At 35.4% G+C, this 20,387-nt stretch overlaps 1 protein-coding gene across 2 annotated transcripts in view; it reads left to right on the top strand.

The window, feature by feature from the left end:
- RELN (reelin) overlaps window positions 1–20,387 on the top strand; it is a 489,518-nt gene that overhangs the window by 328,438 nt on the left and 140,693 nt on the right. For both annotated transcript variants that reach the window (XM_034666797.1, XM_034666804.1), the window contains exon 20: window positions 4,364–4,600. In XM_034666797.1, coding sequence (XP_034522688.1) covers window positions 4,364–4,600 — 237 coding nt within the window. The remainder of the gene's footprint in view (window positions 1–4,363; window positions 4,601–20,387) is intronic.

Genomic DNA, 20,387 nt, shown 5'->3' on the forward strand with positions numbered 1-20,387 from the left:
TCAACTCTACTGCAGCCTATTGGACACGATTTTGTTATGGTACTAAATTATAAATTCTGTTAACAAGTATTTGTTACCAATATATTATAATATGTTATCATAAATTACATGAGACAGTAATTTATAAAATCTGATAACCAGTATGTATTTAAAATTTGCATGTAATATGATTAAGTAATGAGTATCGTGAAGTTCTTCTAGCAGGTATAGAGTCCCTGGCAAAAATGGAGTGTGAGGATTTACTTGAAGTCCTTTCTTCAGGCCACTTCTGCTTTTCTTTAGCTTATGCATTTCATAATCTATAGGTGCAATTGTGAGATTTAAGTTTTACTTGAAGCAGAGCCATCCTTCGATGTCAGCAGAGTAGTAATCACCATTAGTGGTACAATTTCAGAAATGTCCGAAGGGTCCTCTCCTCTTCTAGAACACTGTTGACCTGCTCACTGAAATTCTTTTAAAAGTTGAAGAAGAGGAGCATGAGAAATTAAAATACCTTTAGAAGAGGTAACACTCTGGCTACATTCACAGTTAGTAAAGAACTAACACCATTTGCCTTTCTGGAAGTGCATTTTGATCATGGGGAAATAGGAAAGAGAGTGAAGGCTCTGGGCTCTGAGGTTTGCACTGGAACCAATGCAAAAAGACAGGGGCACGGATCATAGATTTTATATACTTAAAGATGTTGCCGACAGCAGTCCCTACATTTAGGTGTTTGTAAGTAGATGAGAACTTTTATTCTCGTTGAAAATAAAGTAGCATGTAACAGATAATAGTTAACAACTGTTATGAATTACAATTACTTACATTATAAAGTTTTAAGAACACATCAGATGTGTTGAGTATTTTCCCTATAAAGGTAAATGAAAGGCGAAGCTCAACTTTCTCAGTCAGTAGGCACATATGAATATCAAACATTTCATAGACTCTCCATAATAAATATTAAAAGAAAATTAAATGAAAATCAAGGTGATAATAATAATGATGAAAACATGAAGAAAATATCACTGTCCGAAGTTAACTTGGCCTAAAACACAATTTTTTCTAACAAGGATGGACAGCTCCAAAACTCAATAATCAATCTTTATCATGAAATTTAATTAATCTTTGTTGATATGAAAAATAATTACACATTTAATGTGTTATTGCAAAGGTGCATTTAATCTTGCATGCCATTTGACAGCAACATTTTTCTTCTAAGCAGAATCAACATGGCTTTTCAGCGCTAGGTATGTGCATAGCTTGAAAGATTAAGATTGAATGGAGATTTTTTCAAAAAGAGAACATGGTGGAGCTATCAAGAACACTTTTATTTTCCACGCATGTACCTCTGTCTGTGAGATTCTTCCTCCATCTCCCTCTTACAAATATTAATAAAAGGTGACATGGCAGAAGTAGGATTTGATCTATTCTAGATTCTAAATTATATTTTACATGATAAATAATACAAAACCATGTAAGTTTTTCATAGGAGAGTTAAATATATCTTGATGCCATTAGCCATTTGCTGTATTTTCTTCAGTATAAATTGCTGCCTGTAATTGCTGTCAATCCATATTGTCCCTTTTGGCCTCGGCTGTTCGAAAATGAAGTATGATCCATAAATTAGATATGCTACTTAGCTAACCACTATTACTCCTGGCTGATTTCTAATAATTTGTTTGCCTAAGAGCCACTCAGTAAATAAAAGAACTGTACTTGCTATTTATAAAATGTAAAGCCTGTACATTTATCTAAGTGAATCTTTTAATTCAAACTGACTAGAATGTCAAGAACTAATTGGTATTTTTAATGTAAAACTTTATATTACTGCTGAAACTAAAATTATTTAGATTTTTCTTAATTATAGGGCTTGTTTCTTAATCTAAAATTATTATAATGAAGCCTATTTTTATTTTTTCTTTGATTATTGTATGTGATGACAAGAAATGTCTGAGCTTAGATCTGCCCCAAAAGGAAGATTGATAACAGAAAGTTGACCCAAGTCCCTGGGATCTAGGAATATTCAGATCAAATGGTTCCATAACTATTGTAACCAGCCACTGCAGTATGCACGGAGTAGTGGAGGCAGACATTCCCACCCCACCCCAGACATGAAGTAAATGTCAAGAGCACAGGCTCTACAGCCATCCTGCCTAGATCTAGCTCTGGGCATTGTCACCTAAAAGCTGCTTAACATTAGGGAGAGTATTTGACCTTTCTGTGCCTCAGTATTCGAATTTCTATTGGGGTATACGGACAATATGTACTTCATTTATGCACCAGGAATTTGTTGAGTTTTTGTTGTGTGCCAGGTACTATTCTAGGTACTAAGACACAATAGTGAAAAACCAAAAAATGTCTCTGACTTTGCTGTAAGGGTATTATCCCAATTTCACAGACAAAGATGCTGAGCAACATAGAAGTTGAGTACCTTCCCTCCAGCTGTGAACTTATTAACTACTAGTTAATATTAACTGCTAGTTAATAGAACTTATCAACTACTAGTTAATAAGTCAGAGTGCGGACTTCACCCCAAGAGTCTGATTACAGACCCAGAGTCTCAACATCTCTGCTAAGGAAAATATTGGTCATTTCAATTACTGTTACCATACACACATATATATATGCACTAAAATAAGGGAAATAAAGGAAAATAACCTTTGAAGTTGCCTGAGAAACTCAACTTTTTGGTTGTTATTTTTAAATTACATTTATTTTCATCAGAGAGAATAGTAACTGCTTTTAAAATTATTAATATAAAGGAAAATTATAATTTTCTTGTAACATGATGTCAAATTATTAAATTAATGCATAATGTTTTCATTATTGAGCCAGTTTAAATATAGTTTAATTATTTTATTTCTTTACATATTTTATGTTAATACAAGTAAATATGCTTATTTGATTTCTTAATAAATACTTAGAAATTAAAGTGAAAATCACTAAAATAATTTAACTGAATTTTACTCTTCTAATAAATTCAGATTGGTAAAAAAAAAATTAACAGATTTTAAGTATTTAAAACCATAAGTATTTAATGGGGCGCCTGGGTAGCACAGTCATTAAGTGTCTGCCTTCGGCTCAGGGTGTGATCCTGCCGTTCTGGGATCGAGTCCCACATTGGGCTCCTCCACTGGGAGCCTGCTTCTTCCTCTCCCACTCCCCTGCTGTGTTCCCTCTCTCGCTAGCTGTCTCTCAGTCGAATAAATAAATAAAATCTTTAAAAAAATAAAATAAAATAAAACCATAAGTATTTAAAAGTATTTAAAAACCATAAACATTATTGCTATGTCTTTTTAATTTAAGCAGCATTTTAAAATTTATATTTCTGTATTTGAATATTTTTTATTATTTAAAAAGTATGTTTTCTCACATTGCAAAAAACTTCTACCAGTTTTTTACTGGTAGTTTGTATAATTAATAGTGATGAAAATCATGTTATTCCATCCCACATTTCCATATACAAATTATTTAAAGAGAAAATAGATATTATTTTTAATAACTCTAAGTATTATAAAATAATATAAAATAATACATTTCCAAGATGTGATTTGACAGTTTTATGCAATAACTAAGAATAAATGAATACAAATAAGAAAATCAATCTAATTTCTAATTACATCCAGCCTTAGACATTGAAGTTTTTAAATAATTTGTTTTTAAGTTATCCAACTAGTCACCTGTCTTAGGGAGTTTTCCTTTGCTCATTGGGAAAAAGACTCAGTCCCTTTATTGTGTGCTTACTGTGAATACCTCTCCTGGTGTTTAATTGTACATTGATGGAGACAAATGTTCCATTTGCCATTTGCTTCATATCTCACCTTGTGTATGGATGTGAGCAGCATGGTACTGTGATTTATGGAGCTTTCAAGCAGATGTCGTTGCAGTGGCAATTAATGTATGGTTCCTGCTGCTGTGTACAGTAATTGCTCCTGGAAATTAGATATTATTCTTAATTTTCTTCCCCATTTGTCACATACAGGTTTGTTGTCATAGCCACCATGACACAGCAAGTCACCTCATACACTGTGCTAAACTCATAGGAATTAGGAAGTGCCACAGTTCCAACCAGCCTCAAACTGTAATATGTGTAGCAAGATGCCCAAGATCCTTTTTCAGACGAAGACAAATCCTGCCACTTTGACAACTGTGTTTTATTGAGTTAGCTTTTCTGAAAGCAGATGAGTGAAAGCAGTCACGTTTTTGGATGTGTTTAGGAGACTTTGAGTCAGACAAGAAATTGGAAATCTCAGAAGAATATTTATAATAGTGGGAGAACTATTTTTTTTAAATACTATACCACAGGAAAAAATATTCTGCCATAAATATTTGTATTTTAAGATATCAGAGTAATCTGAACTTTTACTTTTATTTTTTTCTCCAGAATAATCTCTGTAGAGTTACCGGATGATGCAAGACAGTTCGGAATTCAGTTCAGATGGTGGCAACCATATCATTCTTCCCAGGGAGAAGACGTATGGGCCATTGATGAGATTATCATGACATCTGTCCTTTTCAACAGCATTAGCCTTGACTTTACCAATCTTGTGGAGGTCACTCAATCTCTGGGATTCTACCTTGGAAATGTTCAGCCATACTGTGGCCATGACTGGACACTTTGGTAAGAATTTCATCTCTATTGTTGTTCTAATTTGCATTGAGGATTGGAACACAAGAATGATCTTCTAGTCCATCCAGCACTTAGTCATTTGCTGACAAATATTTATTGAATATGAACCATTTCAAAAGTCATTATTATGTCTATAAGTAAGATACCTTGGGAAGGAGGACTGAAAGCAAAATACTGATAGATTTAAATAAATATAAAATTTTACCATAGTTATTAATCTCAAATTTTTGTTTCCCACTGTTATATATAAAAACCTCTTCCAAAAGTGTTAATAACTAAAGTGACTAACACATTGTCCCTTCGTGGAGGCCCACCATGATCATGGTGAAATGTGAAATCACTCTAATGACTATTTTAATAAAATTTGTCATAACTAGTTCTGTTTTCATGCTGTCTTACATAAAGTCCAGGAAGTTTATTCATCCCCAATTAATTAATTAGGATCTCCTTTTAAATCCATCTTATCAAGCAATATTGGACCTCTAACCCATATAGTTAATGTTGTTGGGGTTTCAAGATTGTGAAATATCCTAGTCAAGATACCTTTCCATTTTTGATTTATAGTCAAATACAAGCTTAATTATACAATAAACAGTAAATAAATACAATAAACAGTAAATAAAAATTTAAGACCATGATTCAGACTTTAAGAACATCAGTAGAATAACATAATAGTGATTATAACTGGCATCAGGAGGTGGCTACTTCAGGTAGGGAGGAGGATGCTATATTCAGGGAGTTCAGATGGTGGATATGATACATTCCACTGATTAGAATGTAGAAGAAAAAGGAAATTCCAGCCACATGAAGATCTGAAAGAAGAACATCTAACCACAGGAAAATTTGCAGTGCAAAAACTCCAGAAGGGCGACTGACCATGGCATATTCAAGGATCAGGAAGCTCAGGGAGGGAGAGAGCAAATGTCAGGAATAGAAGCCAAGAGTAGTGCAGAGGCAAGACCATGTAGGACTTCTAGGCCCAGTGACTCTAGATTAAAACTCAGGACTGCATCATACCAAAACCCACAGCTTTCACCAGTGCGCGTACTGCCCCTCTCTGGGTTCCTCTAGGGCCTTAAACATGATTGAGGAATAATTTTCTAAGAGAGTTTTACTTTCTATGGAGTCATCATCAGACCAATTTAATTTCTCCAGACGAATCTCACCAAAAGCTCTTCACTGCAGTTGTCTCCAGAGAACATATCATAAATGACCCATCAGTGACCTTATCATAATTAGAGGTAAATTTTACACACCATTGCACAGAAAATTACCTTTGATGGGAATTGTGCATGGACATCACATCTCACACACAGCAGGCTAACATTCTAGCATCAAAATGACAGCTAATGGAATGGAAGTACAGCTGGTCACTTTTGCTGCAAGCACTGTTGAAATAGATAGAATGAAATTTCTATATGGGAAAGTGTGAAAGGTTATATTGTGTGTTTTTTATTTGATAGCCTCAGATGCTTGTTCTTACGGACATTCTTTCTTAGTCCCCGAGCCTTCAAAGAAGACAAAGTGTTGAGGCGAAGTGAGAAGATGCAGAGATGTAAATCAAAATGAGATTTCTTAGAATTACATGCTTCTGAAAATTTAAATTAACCTGAATTAGCAGTAATTCAAATCAGCCATATACCATAAACCATATCCCCCAAGATTTGTGTAGGTTTTTCTCCAGCACTTTTAATGCAACAAAGAGTCATATCATGAATGCAAGTCCTGTATCATGTTTATTTTCATAAATAGTTAACATCTGCTCAAATAAACTCCAAAGTTGCTGAGCATTTTAATTTAACACTTGGGTTGAATGCATGATAACAGCAGTTTAATTTCTGTGCTTTGATCAAAACCCTAAGAACAATATCCTTTCACACGAGTCTGATGAATATTCTTAGCCCACCACTGCTTTAATTGGTGGAGATACATTTACTTTGTGAAAATACAATCACAGTAATTATAGAAAACCATAAGAAAATATAAATAATTGTACAATCCCCATGGGCACCTTAAGCAGCATCGTGGGAGTTTTATTAACAACCACATGTGAGCAATCAGATTTGACTTTCTGATCTTCTCTGAAACGAAAAGGAGTTGTCTTGGTTATGAAACAACAGAGTATTCTCTGGTGGTGATAATGAGACTAGAGAAATACATTAACCACTTTAATAAGGACATGAAAAATTCTCGCTGCTCATTAAAATGAAACAACATGGAAGATCTCAAACTGTTCCCATTTTCTTAGCCAATGAGTCAGAATAAAGCCCCTTTTAATGACACAGTTTTCTCTCTGCTGCTGTTGAGGAATATATTGTTAAAGTTCAACAAGAACTCACTTTGGCAATGTTTTTGAGAAGCACTTGTTACAATATTGAAATTCAAGTAATGATATTACCAACTATTTATCCTAACCTCCTAGTCCAAGATGAGTTGTTTTTTTTTTTTTTATGTAAAATCTTTGGAGCATATTATCTTACTAAGTAAACATTCTTTGAACATGTTCAAGTATGTAGCCTCTGCCCTTCAATGACCTTGTTCCTCTCAAGGGAAATTTTGAAATGTATACATGTTCTCTACAAATGGCTGGTGTTAAATTAATTATTGTTGGCTTTTCCCAGCTGTGAGTTCATTTGGTTCTCGTTTTCTAACTCATGACTTTCCATGTGCCTGAATTGTTGTTGCTGAGTGTTCTCCAGGGAGAACTTGGACAATTGCTTTTTCATTAGAAGAATTAGAGTCAATATGCTATAAATCACTTTACAATGTGTCATCATAGAGCACTTTTTTCCACAGAGAAATGAATTGCTGTTAATTATTTGTAGTACTTTCCTTTCTTCCATGCACAGTATCTGATATCAGAACCTCTATCTGCTTTATGTTCTAAAAATAGTCTTTAAAACTTCCTCCATATATTTTAAGATCATTAAGGGAATAATTTTAATTGAGGTTCATTAAAGATTATCTGACTAATGCTATTAGTGATAATACCAAGGGATATTGACATTCCTCTATCTTATCTAATAGGCTAGCGAGGTGTACAGGTGGTAAGGACATTGCTGTCATATATATAAGATTTTGGTTTCAAAGTGTATATAACTGTGAGGGTTGGTTGTTATTGTATATTAGAATTGGCATTTGGTTTTAGTAGCCGGTATAAGGAGTTTTCCAGACAAGCAAATGCTGAAGGAGTTCAGGGTGCCTGCCTGGCCCAGTCAGTAGAGCATGTGACTTTTGATCTCAGGGTCATGAGTTCAAGCCCCATGTTAAGTGTGGAGCGTACTTTAAAAAAAAAAAATGAAAAGAAAAAGCTGAAGGGGTTCAGCACTGCTAGGCAGGCCTTACAAGAAATGTTAAAGGACGCTTTGAAAGCTGAAACAGAAGGGCACTAACTAGCAATAGAAAAACACTTGAAAGTATAAACCTCCCTGGCAAAGGTAGGTATGTGTAACTTTTTCTACCTCCAATGTTGTAATGATGGTAGATAAATCACTATAAACTCAGTGTGAAGACTAAAAAAGAAAAGTAGGAAAAATAACTATAATCACAATAATTTGTTAATGGATACACAAGATAAAAAGATGTAACATCAAAACCATAAAATGTGGGTAGAGGGAGTAAAAATGTGGAGCTTTTTAGTATGCATTCAAACTTAAGTTATCAGCTTCAAATAGACTGTTACAAATATAAGATATTTTATATAAGCCTATGGTGCCAACAAAGCAAAAATCTATAGTAAATACACAAAAGAGAAAGAGAAAGGAATCTAAACATACCACTACAGAAAATTACCAAATCGCAAAGGAAAAGAGCAAGAGAAAAAATGAACAAATAAACTAAAAACAGCCAGAAGACAATTAATGAACGGCAATAGTTAGTCCATACCTATCAATAATCACCTTCAATGTAAATGGACTAAATGCTCCAATCAAATGGCATTGAGTGGCTGGATGAATAAAAAAAAATAAGATCCAACTATATGCTGCCTACAAGAGACTCAGTTTAGCTTTAAGACTACATACAGACTGAAAGTGAAAGAATGGAAAAGATATTCCATACAGATGGAAACCAAAAGAAATCAGGGTTAACTATGCTCATATCAGACAAAATACACTTTAGGGAAAAAAACTGTAATAAGAGACAAAGAAGGTCATTATATAATGATGAAGGGGTCAGTCCAACAAGTGAATATACAGCAGTAAATATGTATGCGCCCAGCATAGGAGGACTTAAATATATAAAGCAAATATTAACAGACCTGAAGGAAAAAACAGACAACAATGTAGTAATAACAGAGGACTTCATTAACCCACTTTCATCAATGGATAGAGCATCCAGACAGAATATCAATAAGAAAACATTGAACTTAAGGTCACATTAGACAAGATGGACTTAGCAGATATTTACAGGACATTCCATCCCATGCAAAGAATACATGTTCTTATCAAGCACACACAAAATATTCTCCAGGATAGATCATATGCTAGGACACAAAACAGGTCTTAAAATTTTTAAGAAGACTGAAATCATATCAAGCAGCTTTTTCTACCACAATGGTATGACATTAGAAAATCATTACAAGGAGAGAATTAGAAAATTCATAAATGTGGAGATTAAACAGTCAATGGGTCAAGAAAATCAAAAGAAAAATCAAAAAATATCTTGAGACAAATGAAAGTGGAATTAGAGCAAACCAAAATGTATGGGATGCAGCAAAAAGAAGTTTCATAACAATAAATGCCTACATTAAGAAACAAGAAAGATCTCAAGTAGATAACCTAACTTACACTTCAAAGAAGTAGATAAAAAAGAAAAACTAAGCCCAAAGTTGGCAGAATGAAGGAAATAACAAAGATCAGAGCAGAAATAAATGAAATAGAGATTAAAAAGTAGAAAAGTCAATCAATGAAAGTTAAGAGTGGGTTTGGTTTGTTTTTTTTTAAGATTTTATTTATTTATTTATTTATTTATTTATTTATTTATTTATTTATTTAAGAGAGAGAGCAGGATCGAGGGGAGGGGCAGAAGGAGAGGGACAAGCAGACTCCCGGCTGAGCAGGGAACCCAGGGATCATGACCTGAGCTGAAGGCAGATGCTTAACTGACTGAGCCACCCAGGCGCCCCAAGGGTAACTTCTTAAAGAACTCCAGTGTCTTGGCGTACCACAGGTGTAAAGCTTTTTTAAACTGAAAGCTAATAAAATCTTCAACGCATCAAAAAAAATTAGGCTTTTTCAACATGAAGATTTCATTACATACAACATCCACCCTGTAGTTGCCCCCCCCTTTTACACCTCTATTTTCCTGCATCCCCAGGGCTGACCGTGCCACCTGTGGCTGGTGTGAGAAACTAGGCTTCCCAGATCCTCCCATCACAGCCCTAAATACCACGTCACATTACCCTGTTTTCTCGTGCCTGTTGTCATTCACAGCTCATTTCACTTTTGCATGTTGCTCTTTTGTTTTCTCTCCACTTTCAAGACAGACCTTAAGAAATTTCTCTTTCTAAAAACCAACCCTAACATGACGAGTGCTACTGATTTACTGGTATAAGAAAAGAGAGTGCTTTAATTAAAAAAAAAAACAAAATTACACATAATAAGGAATGAGTACCTTCTATTTTAACACCCATCAAAGTACCTAGGAAGCCTTTCAACATTTGTACAACTCGTTGGTCTCTAAATCTTTTAATTAAATCTGCTTTTCCTCAAGCACCACTAAAGATAAAAACTACAGCTTTTCTTTTTTCCATCTTTTTTTCCCACTTTAATTTTTGCCAGTTTTATTGTGATATAATTGACATATACTATTGTGTTAGTTTTAGGTACACAACATAATGATTTGATATATGTATACATAGTGAAATGATTGCCACACTAAGTTTAGTCAACATCTAGTCACTTCACATAGCTACAAATATTTTTTTCTTGTGACGAGAACTTTTAAGATCTATTCTCTTAGCAACTTTCAGATACACAATATAAGCATACCTCGTTTTAGATGCTTTGCTTAATCGTACTTTGCAGATACATGGGGTTTTTTATAAATTGAAGGTTTGTGGCAACCCTGTGTCAAGCAGAGTTCTATTGGCATTTGTTCATTTGGTGTCTCTGTATCACATTTTGGTAACTTTCACAATATTTTAAACTTTATCATTATTAATATATTTTTGTAGTGATCTGTGATCAGTGATAATGATTCAGTGAAAGCTCAGATGATGGTTAGCATTTTTTAGCAATAAAATATTTTTAGCAATAAAATATTTTTAAATTAAGGTATGTACATTTTTTTTAGACATAATGCTATTGCATACTTAACATACTATAGTATAGGGTAAACATAACTTCTGTATGCACTTGGAAACCAAAAAATTCGTGTGACTCGCTTTTTTGGACATTTGTTTTATTGGGGTGGTCTGGAACTGAACCTGTAATATATTGGAGATATGCCTGTGCAGTCTAACTTTGGTCTTCATACTGTACATTATACCCCCATAACTTACTTATCTTATAACTGAAAGTTTGTGCCTTTTGACCATCTTCACCCATTTCACCCACTCCCTAGCCCCCACCTCGAGCAACTACTAGTCTGTTCTCTGTTATCTATGAGTTTGGTTTTTTTTTTCAAGGTCAATCCAAGTTATTGTGAATGGTAGGATTTCCTTCTTTTTTATGGTTGAAAACATATATATTCTATTGTGCATATATATCACATTTTCTTTATCCGTTCATCCATGGATGGACACTTAAGTTGTTTCCGTGTCTTCGCTATTGTAAATAATGCTGCCGTGAACATGAGAATATATATATCTTTTCAAGATAATGACCTCATTTCCTTCATATATATACTCAGGAGTGGAATTGCTGGATTATATGGTAGTTCTATTTTTAATTTTTTGAAGACCCTCCATACTGCTTTTCATAGTGGGTGCACCAATTTACGTTCCCACCAACAGTGCATGAGGGTTCCCTTTCCTCCACATCCTCACCAATCTTGCTATTTTTTGTCTTTTTGATAACAGCCATTCTAGCAGGTGTGAGGTAATATCTCACTGTAGTTTTCATTTGCATTAGTCATGGGCAGCTTTTCATACCTGTTGGCCATTTGCATGTATTCTTTGGAAAAGTATCTACATACATCCTCTGCCTATTTTTAATCAGATTATTTGTTTGTTTTTGCCATTGAGTGATTTGTGTTCTTTATTCATTTTGGATATTAACTCCCTATTGGATATATGATTTGCAAATATTTTGCCGCATTTCATAGTTTGCCTTTCCATTTTCTTAATGATTTTCTTTGCTGTGAAGAAACCTTTTAGTTTAATGGAGTCCTACTTGTTGAATTTTGCTTTTGTTGCCTTTGATTGGTGTTAGATCCAAAAAAAATCCCCAAGATCTATGTCAAGATGCTTACCATTTATGTTTTTTTCTAAGAGTTTTGTGGTTTCAGGCCTTATGTTCAAGGTTTTGATTCATATTTTGAGTTAACTTTTGTGTACAGTGTGAGATAATGGTGCAGTTTCATTCTTTTGCATTTGGCTGTCCAGTTTTCCAAATACCATTTACTGAAGAAACTGTCCTTTCCTCATCGTACATTCTTGGCTCTTTTGTTAAAAATGAATTGACCATATCTGTGTGGGTTTATTTCTAAGCTCTCTATTCTCTTCTTTGTTAGATCTATGTGTCTGTTTTCATGCTAATACCATATTGTTTTGATTACTATACCTTTGTAATGTAGTTTAAAACCAGGAAGTATAATGCCTCCAGCTTTGTTCTTCCTTCTCATGAGTGCTTTGGCTATTGCTTAGATTGCTTTTGGCGTCTTTTGTGGTTCCATAAAAATTTTAGGATTGTTTGTTCTATTTCTGTGAAAAATGCCTTTGGAATTTCAATTAGGATTTCATTAAATCTGTAGATTGCTTTGAGTAGCAACTAAATGGGCATTTAAACATTAATTCTTCCAATCCATGAACATGAAGTATCTTTGTATTTATTTGTGTCTTTTTTTTAAGGTTTTATCTATTTGAGAGACAGATAGTGAGAGAGGGTACAAGCAGGGAGGAGAGGGAGAAGAGGTTCCCCACTGAGCAGGGAACCCCATGTGGGGCTCGATCCCAGGACCCTTGAGATCATGACCTGAGCAGAATGTAGACGCTTAACCTACTGAGCCACCCAGGTGCCCCTTTGTTTGTGTCTTCTACAATTTCTTTCATCATTGTCTTATTGATTTCAATGTATAGGTCTTTCACCTGGATGGTTAAATTTGTTCCTAGGTATTTTGCAATCATCAATGGGATTGTTTTCTTAACTTCTTTTTCTCATAGTTCATTTCTAGTGTATAAACATTTGATTTTTTTTCTATGTTGATTTTGTATCCTGCATTGTTACTGAATTTGTTTATCAGTTCTTACAGTTTATTGGTGAAGGCTTTAAAGTTTTTATATATATCATGTCATCTGCAAATAGAGACAATTTTACTTCCTCCTTTCTGACTTAGAGCCTTTTTTTTAATTTTTCTTGCTTAATTGCTCTCACTAGGACTTCTAGTACTATGGTCAATAAAAGTGGGGTGGGCATCCTTCTCTGGTTACTGCTTTTAGAGGAAAAGTTTCAGCTTCTCACCATTAAGTATGGTAAATTAGCTGTGGGCTTTTCATATGTGACCTTTATTATATTGTGGTACATTCCATTTATACCCAATTTGTTGAGAGTTTTTATCATAAATGCATATTGAATTTTGCCAAATGCTTTTTCTGTATCTCTTGAGAAGATCATATGATCTTTTTTTTTTAAAGATTTTATTTATTTATTTGACAGAGATAGAGACAGCCAGTTAGAGAGGGAACACAAGCAGGGGGAGTGGGAGAGGAAAAAGCAGGCTCATAGCAGAGGAGCCTGATGTGGGACTCGATCCCAGGACCCCGGGATCACGCCCTGGGCCAAAGGCAGACGCTGAACCACTGTGCCACCCAGGCGCCCCAGATCATATGATCTTCATCCTTAATTTTGTTTGTAGTATATCACACTGATTGACTTGCACATGTGGAAACAACCTTGCATCCCTGGAATAAATCCCACATAATCATGATGTATGATTCTTTTAATGTATTTTTGAATTCAGTTTGCTAATATTGTGTTGAGGACTTAGTTTTGGTAGGTTGTATGTTTCCAGGAATTTATTCATTTCTTCTGGGTTGTCTAATTTTTTGACATATAATTGTTCATAGTTCTCTTAGAATCCTTTGTATTTCTGTGGTATCAGCTGTAATTTCTCTTTCATTTCTGATTTTATTTGTTTGAGTTTTGTGTGTGTGTGTGTGTGAGTCTAGCTAAAAGTTTGCCTATTTTGTTTACTCCAATAGAATATTCTTTATTTTTTAATAATATTTTTTATTATATTATGTTAGTCACATACAGTACATCCCTAGTTTTTGATGTAAAGTTCCATGATTCATTACTTGTGTATAACACCCAGTGCACCATGCAATATGTGCCCTCCTTAATACCCATCACCAGCCTATCCCAATCCCCCACCTCCTCCCCTCTGAAGCCCTCAGTTTGTTTCCCAGAGTCCATATCGTGCATTGTTATTGAATTTGTTTAAAGAATATTCTGTTGTTTATTCCAGTAGAACATTCTTTAAACAAATTCAATAACAATGCAGGATACAAAATAAATGTAGAAAAAAAATCAACTGTTTATACACTAAAAATGAACTATGAGAAAAAGAAGTTAAGAAAACAATCCCATTGGGGCGCCTGGGTGGCACAGCGGTTAAGCGTCTGCCTTCGGCTCAGGGCGTGATCCCGGCGTTCTGGGATCAAGCCCCACGTCAGGCTCCTCTGCTATGAGCCTGCTTCTTCCTCTCCCACTCCCCCTGCTTGTGTTCCCTCTCTCGCTTGCTGTCTCTATCTCTGTCGAATAAATAAATAAAATCTTTAAAAAAAAAAAAAAGAAAAGAAAATCCCATTGACAATTACATCAAAAAGAATACTCAGTTTTATCAATGCCACCAGCGGCTTCTATTAGAAGACACAGCCAAGTACTTTTCTTTAGGATTTTTCTTTCATTCAACATCAACCCATATCTTATATAAAAATTTTGTCAGTTTAAATAGTTTATTAGTAAGCCTACAGTATTCTTGGGAATATTTTTTTACAGAGACTCTTAAAAAAGAGCTGTAAATCAATTTAAATTGTGCTGCTCAGGGAAGCCAGTTGGGGTGAGGTGGCTCCCAAGAGCCACTTCAACCACCATTTCACGGTAAGTGATCGTTCTTGGAAGCTTAGCAGATACATAAAGTAAATATATTGAGTGACAAACTGATTAGTCACTTACTGTTGTTTTCAACAACTATTTAAAGAGTACTTTCAGTACCCAGGCATATCAGTGCCTCTCTAAAATTGATAATATAATTGAGTATTCCCCCAAATAGGTTCACAAATGACTTTCTAAAATAGAGTCTACTTATTAGGCTTTTTAACATGAGGATTTTGTTACACGAAATTTTTCATCCATTGATAGACTTATTTATACATTTGACTGTTTATTGATTGCACTGTTGGCACTATTTGTGCTGGAGGTGGTGCAGTTGGTATTGGAGATGAAGATAGAAAAGTCTTTTGTTTGCAGAGTTTACATTCTAAAGAGGAATAACACCATTAGCCATGTAAACAAATTCATAATAATATTTCAGAAAGTGGTCAGTGCTGTGAGGATAAATGAATGGAGTGTTAGATAGCATAAGTGGAGACTGGAATGATTTTAGGTAAGATCTTCAGGAAAGCATTAGAACAGAGACTAGGATAATGAGACAGTGTGTAAAAGTGTGCTAGGAAAGCATCGCAGGTAGAGAGAATAATAAGGGCAAAGGCCCTGAGGCAGGCAAGGAACTAGATTGTATTAGGACCTTGTATTTATTTATTTTTAGAGAGGGGGGAGGGGCAGAGGGAGAAGGAAAGAAAATCTTAAGCAGGCTGCACACTCAGCACAGAGCCTGACTTGGGGCTTGATCTCATAACCCTGAGATCATGTCCTGAGCCAAAATCAAGAGTCGGATGCTTAACCAACTGAGCCATCTAGGTGCCCCTAGGACCTTATAGAACAACATAAGGATTTTGGAATTTACTCTGAGTTTTATGGGAACCCAGTAGTTTGAGCAGAGGAGTGATGTGATCATTCTTATATTTTAAAAATTGCTATGGCTGCTTTTTGGAGAACAGATGATAGAGGGTAATAGAAGAAGCAGTAGAAGGAGCTCGGCTCAGAGGCTAATGGTGTCATTTGCACATGCTTATAATGATGCTAGGAACAGAATGATGCAGTGGAGAAGTGGACCACTTGAAGATACATATTGAAGGACAAAGCCTTAGGACCTGCCAAAGAAATGGATAAAATGGCTGTGTTCCAACACTCATGTCCTGTTGTCATCCAGACAGTTGACTTTTAAGTCATTTATTTCTCCAAAGTGAGATTTCCCTAAAAATCTCCATTTGGACTAAGTAGCTAAGTGAGATTTTGGAAGTAAGAGAACACATCACTAAACAAATTAATAAGAGAATTCTACTTTTGATGATTTAGATTCATGGTTATGTGTGGCTTGTTGAAACAGAAATTCAATAAGCTGAGACAATTACTTTCTATGGACAGTGGTTCAGGAGATCTCCAGGGTAGACAGAATGGCCTGACCCAGTTGGCCTCTCCTGCCTCCCTGCCTTTCACTCAGTCCACCCCAAACATGTTGATCTCCCTTCTCTCTGCTCCAGCAAGTCAAGCTCTTTCCTCTTCTAGCACCTTTGCATTAGCTCTGCCTCTTCCTGGGAAGTTGTTTTATTAGTCATTTTGGGCACATGCCAGGGCCAGCAAGCTTTCCAGGGGTTGGGGAAATGAATATTTTCTCAAAAATATGATAATAAAATTGTAAAAATAGAATTAATAAATTTAAATTAACTATCTACAAAACATAATATATGTTAACTCCATTCATTGCTAAATTTGAATATTAATAAAATTTCATGATACTGGAAATAATTTTTTGGTCAGATTCCTGAGTATGCTGAAAAATTACAACCAAATATAAATTATATGCATTACTAGTAGCCAAATAAAATTTAAAGGCAAAATTATGAAATCCATGTGAAGGTTTTTACAGCAAAAAAAAATCTTTAATGGACATGGCTGTATTTTAATGTGTTTGCCATGATGTATAATGGAGTTTCCAACATTAAAATTATCAAGGTCCTTTAAAAGTCTTAAAATGGCCCTGCTTGGCTTCTCATAGTTGGAAGGGTAAAAAAAGAATTTCGAAGATTCCTCATGTATTTTTCTCTCTTGCCACAACCTTGATTGCCACCTCAACAAAATAAATAAGCTACTTAGAAATACACAAGAACTTGGGGTGCCTGGGTGGCTCAGTCGTTAAGCATCTGTCTTCGGCTCAGGGCGTGATCCCGGCGTTGTGGGATCGAGCCCCACATCAGGCTCCTCAGCTATGAGCCTGCTTCTTCCTCTCCCACTCCCCCTGCTTGTGTTCCCTCTCTCACTAGCTGTCTCTATCTCTGTCAAATAAATAAATAAAATCTTTAAAAAAAAAAAAAAGAAATACACAAGAACTTAAAGTGTTTTTTTTTTTAATTTGAGTATGGTTGACACACAGTGTTACATTAGTTTCAGGTGTACAAGATAGTGATTCAGCTTCTGTCTACATTCTGCTGCGCTCACCGCAAGTGTAGCCACCATCTGCCACCACACAATACTATTACAGTATCCTTGACTATACGCAGTATGGTGTGCCTTTAATTCCTGTGACTTACTCATTTCATAACTGGAAGGCTGTATTTCCCACTGCCCTAACTCAGTACCACCTTTTTTGAGGGCAACTTGGCAGTAAATGCTCATTTTTAAAATTTGCTTTGTCCAAGCAATTCTGCTTCTAGGAATTTATCCTAAGGAAATAATTGGACCAGTACACGAAGATATATAAGGATGCATATTATAGAAGCATTGTTTATAACAGTGAAAAATGGAACAATCTCCAAAGAGTTCCATAATTGGAGATAGGCTTTATTCTCAACATTTTTTCAGAAGGGAGAGATGTCAGTGAAATCGTTGTAAAAAGGAAAAAAAAAAAAAAAAGGAGGGGCACTTGGGTAGCTCAGTCTGTTAAGTGGCTGACTTGATTTCGGCTCAGGTCATGATCTGTGGATCAAGCTCCACCTCCACTCCCCGCTGAACATGGAACCTGCCTAAGATTCTCTCTCCCTTTCCCTCTGCCCCTACCCCCTCTCATATGTGCACACTCTCTCAGTCTCTATCAAAAAAAACCAAACAGGTTTATTATGATTTTATAATAATTTTTTGAAAAGAAAGAAAAGTGAGTGTTTATGTGTCCATAAACATAAGTCTGGAAGTATTTATACCAAAATGTTAGCAGGGATCATCTTTAGGTAGTAGAACTGTGAATTTTTACTTTAAAAAAAAATACTTCTATATTGTCAGATTGGTTTTTCCAAAAAATTTAAAATTTATATAATCCACTAAAATAGTACAGTTATTTCTGTTTTGAAGTATAATATTATAGAAATAACAAATGAGTTAAAATGCCACCTTTAATTCCACAATATCAACAAGACAGTCAACTCCAGCAAATATTTCTTCAATGATTGCAAAAACAAAACAAAAAGGATGATATTAGGCTTAGATTCATTTACATGTCCTTTTACAGATGAATATAACTCCGGAGTGGTATCAAACCGAAACCAGTTTTGCGTTGCCCCTGTATTGTTGTGGAAATGAGCTTTGCAGAGCTTTTCTTTTCTGTGGGGTCCTTGAAAATCGTGGAATATTGCTTAGGTTTCCAAGAAATGTAAATATTGGTGCATTATCTTGTCTTGTGGCATACTGGTAGTGAGACTTCAGGCACATTGTCTAGCTTACTAAACTTTTTCTTCTTTTTGAGAGAGAGAGAGCATGCGAGTGCATGTTCAGGGAGCAGGGTGGGGCAAGTGGGGGTGGGGCAAGGGAGAGAGAGAGAATCCCAAGCAAACTCCAGGATCAAACACAGGGCTGGATCGCAGGACCCTGAAATCAAGAGTCAGGTGCTTAACCAACTGAGCCACTCAGGCACCCCATTATTAAACCTTTCTTAAAGAGATGAGATCTGTTGTTGAAAATGGCTCAGTCCCTGGGTGAATTTGCCCTGAAGGAATTTTGCGGTGCGTATTCTCCCATTTATGTTGGTTATGTATATCCGCCCTTCATATAAAAGAGTATTTTTATGGAGATGGGAAAGAGCTGCTGGGGAAATGCAGGAAGAGTGATTTCTTTAAGTGAGGATAACCTCAAAACCTTGTCTGTGTTCGTTGTGTAATTTCCCATGTCAGTTCTTTCCTTGAAGAGCTTATAGTTTAGATAAATGAAGAAAATCTAAACAAAAAAACAGTATTACCAATTTTATAGGGGTTATAATAAGAAATAATAAGGCACTAAAGAGTGGTAAAGTCTTTACAGGAGATCAAACTTCTTTATACATAAGGAAGTATTTGGGCTGAGTCTTAGGATATGACTATTAGATGGTCAAAAAAGCAGTTTCCTACAAATACTTTATTGTTAAACAATATAAAGTATTAACAGTTTAATGGACCAACTGAATAAATATCTGTAGAGTTAAACACATACCAGTAAGGCTTTTAAACAAACAAGAAGTATTACATTTCCATCGACTTATCAAAGCTCTTTTTGGGAAAAATATAAGAAAAATTTGTTTTTTTTATCGTTGTATTAGGCAAATACACTTTTTATAATACACATAAAAGTAAAAAAAAAATTACTACCTGGGATGATAAAATGGAATGTATATTCAGAATGTTCATTAAACTTATTTCATTTTGAAAAACGAAAAACTAAAAACAAAAAACCTTGTCTGTGTTCATTAGAGCATGTAAGTAACTATGGTTTTGTGAAACTTGCTTTCTTCCCAGTTGAGAAGCCTCACTCATGTGCTCATTTTATTCAACGTTCTTTAAGTGCCTTTAATAGGCATGACATAGTGAAAAGGACATCCAAGTAGAAATCAGAAGGCCTGGTTTCTAGCTTTTTAGTGACTGTGTGATCCTGGGGCCAGCAACTCAGCCTCTGGTTTTTCATCTCCATAATCCAGTGTTAAGGATCCTTGATGGCCTCCCAAATGACCTTGACTCAAAGGTCAAAAAGATAATCTAGCTGTTGGAAAGCCACGATGTCCTGCCACAGCAGCAGGTGCTTCTCTGAGGTGCACAGGTTCTGAGTGCTTCAGGGGATGGGGTGAATAAGATATGATCTCTCTCTGCAGAGAGGCTTCCAACCTAGTTGGGAAAACAGGTCCTTGGCAGTATGTGAGATTAACAAGGGAGGAGGAGGCAAAGGAGCTGTGCTATGGACTAAGTATAGAACTGTGGAGACCTGAGTTACATTACGGTGTCATCCATTTTACCAGAGGTAATCTTGTCCTAGTGGAAAGAATTGTCCCCATTTTCTTGTTAAATCTTGCAATTACATGCAGGAGCTTTTTTACTGCTCCTTTATTTTCGAGTCACTCTTGAAAATCAACATGAATGAAACTAAGCGTCCCGATTCCCAATGCATTCTTTCTCCAGAATTTCTCCCCAAGAGGCTGATGTGGACCATTCTTTTTCATTTCTCTGATTCTAAGAGAGAAGTTCAGCTTCATTTTTGCCTTTATGAACCTATCTTGACTTAAACAAGCAACAAAGAGGAGCAGTTTTATCAATTAAAGGATGGCA

The sequence above is a fragment of the Ailuropoda melanoleuca genome, chromosome 1 (assembly GCF_002007445.2).
Source record: "Ailuropoda melanoleuca isolate Jingjing chromosome 1, ASM200744v2, whole genome shotgun sequence".
Taxonomy (NCBI): domain Eukaryota; kingdom Metazoa; phylum Chordata; class Mammalia; order Carnivora; family Ursidae; genus Ailuropoda; species Ailuropoda melanoleuca.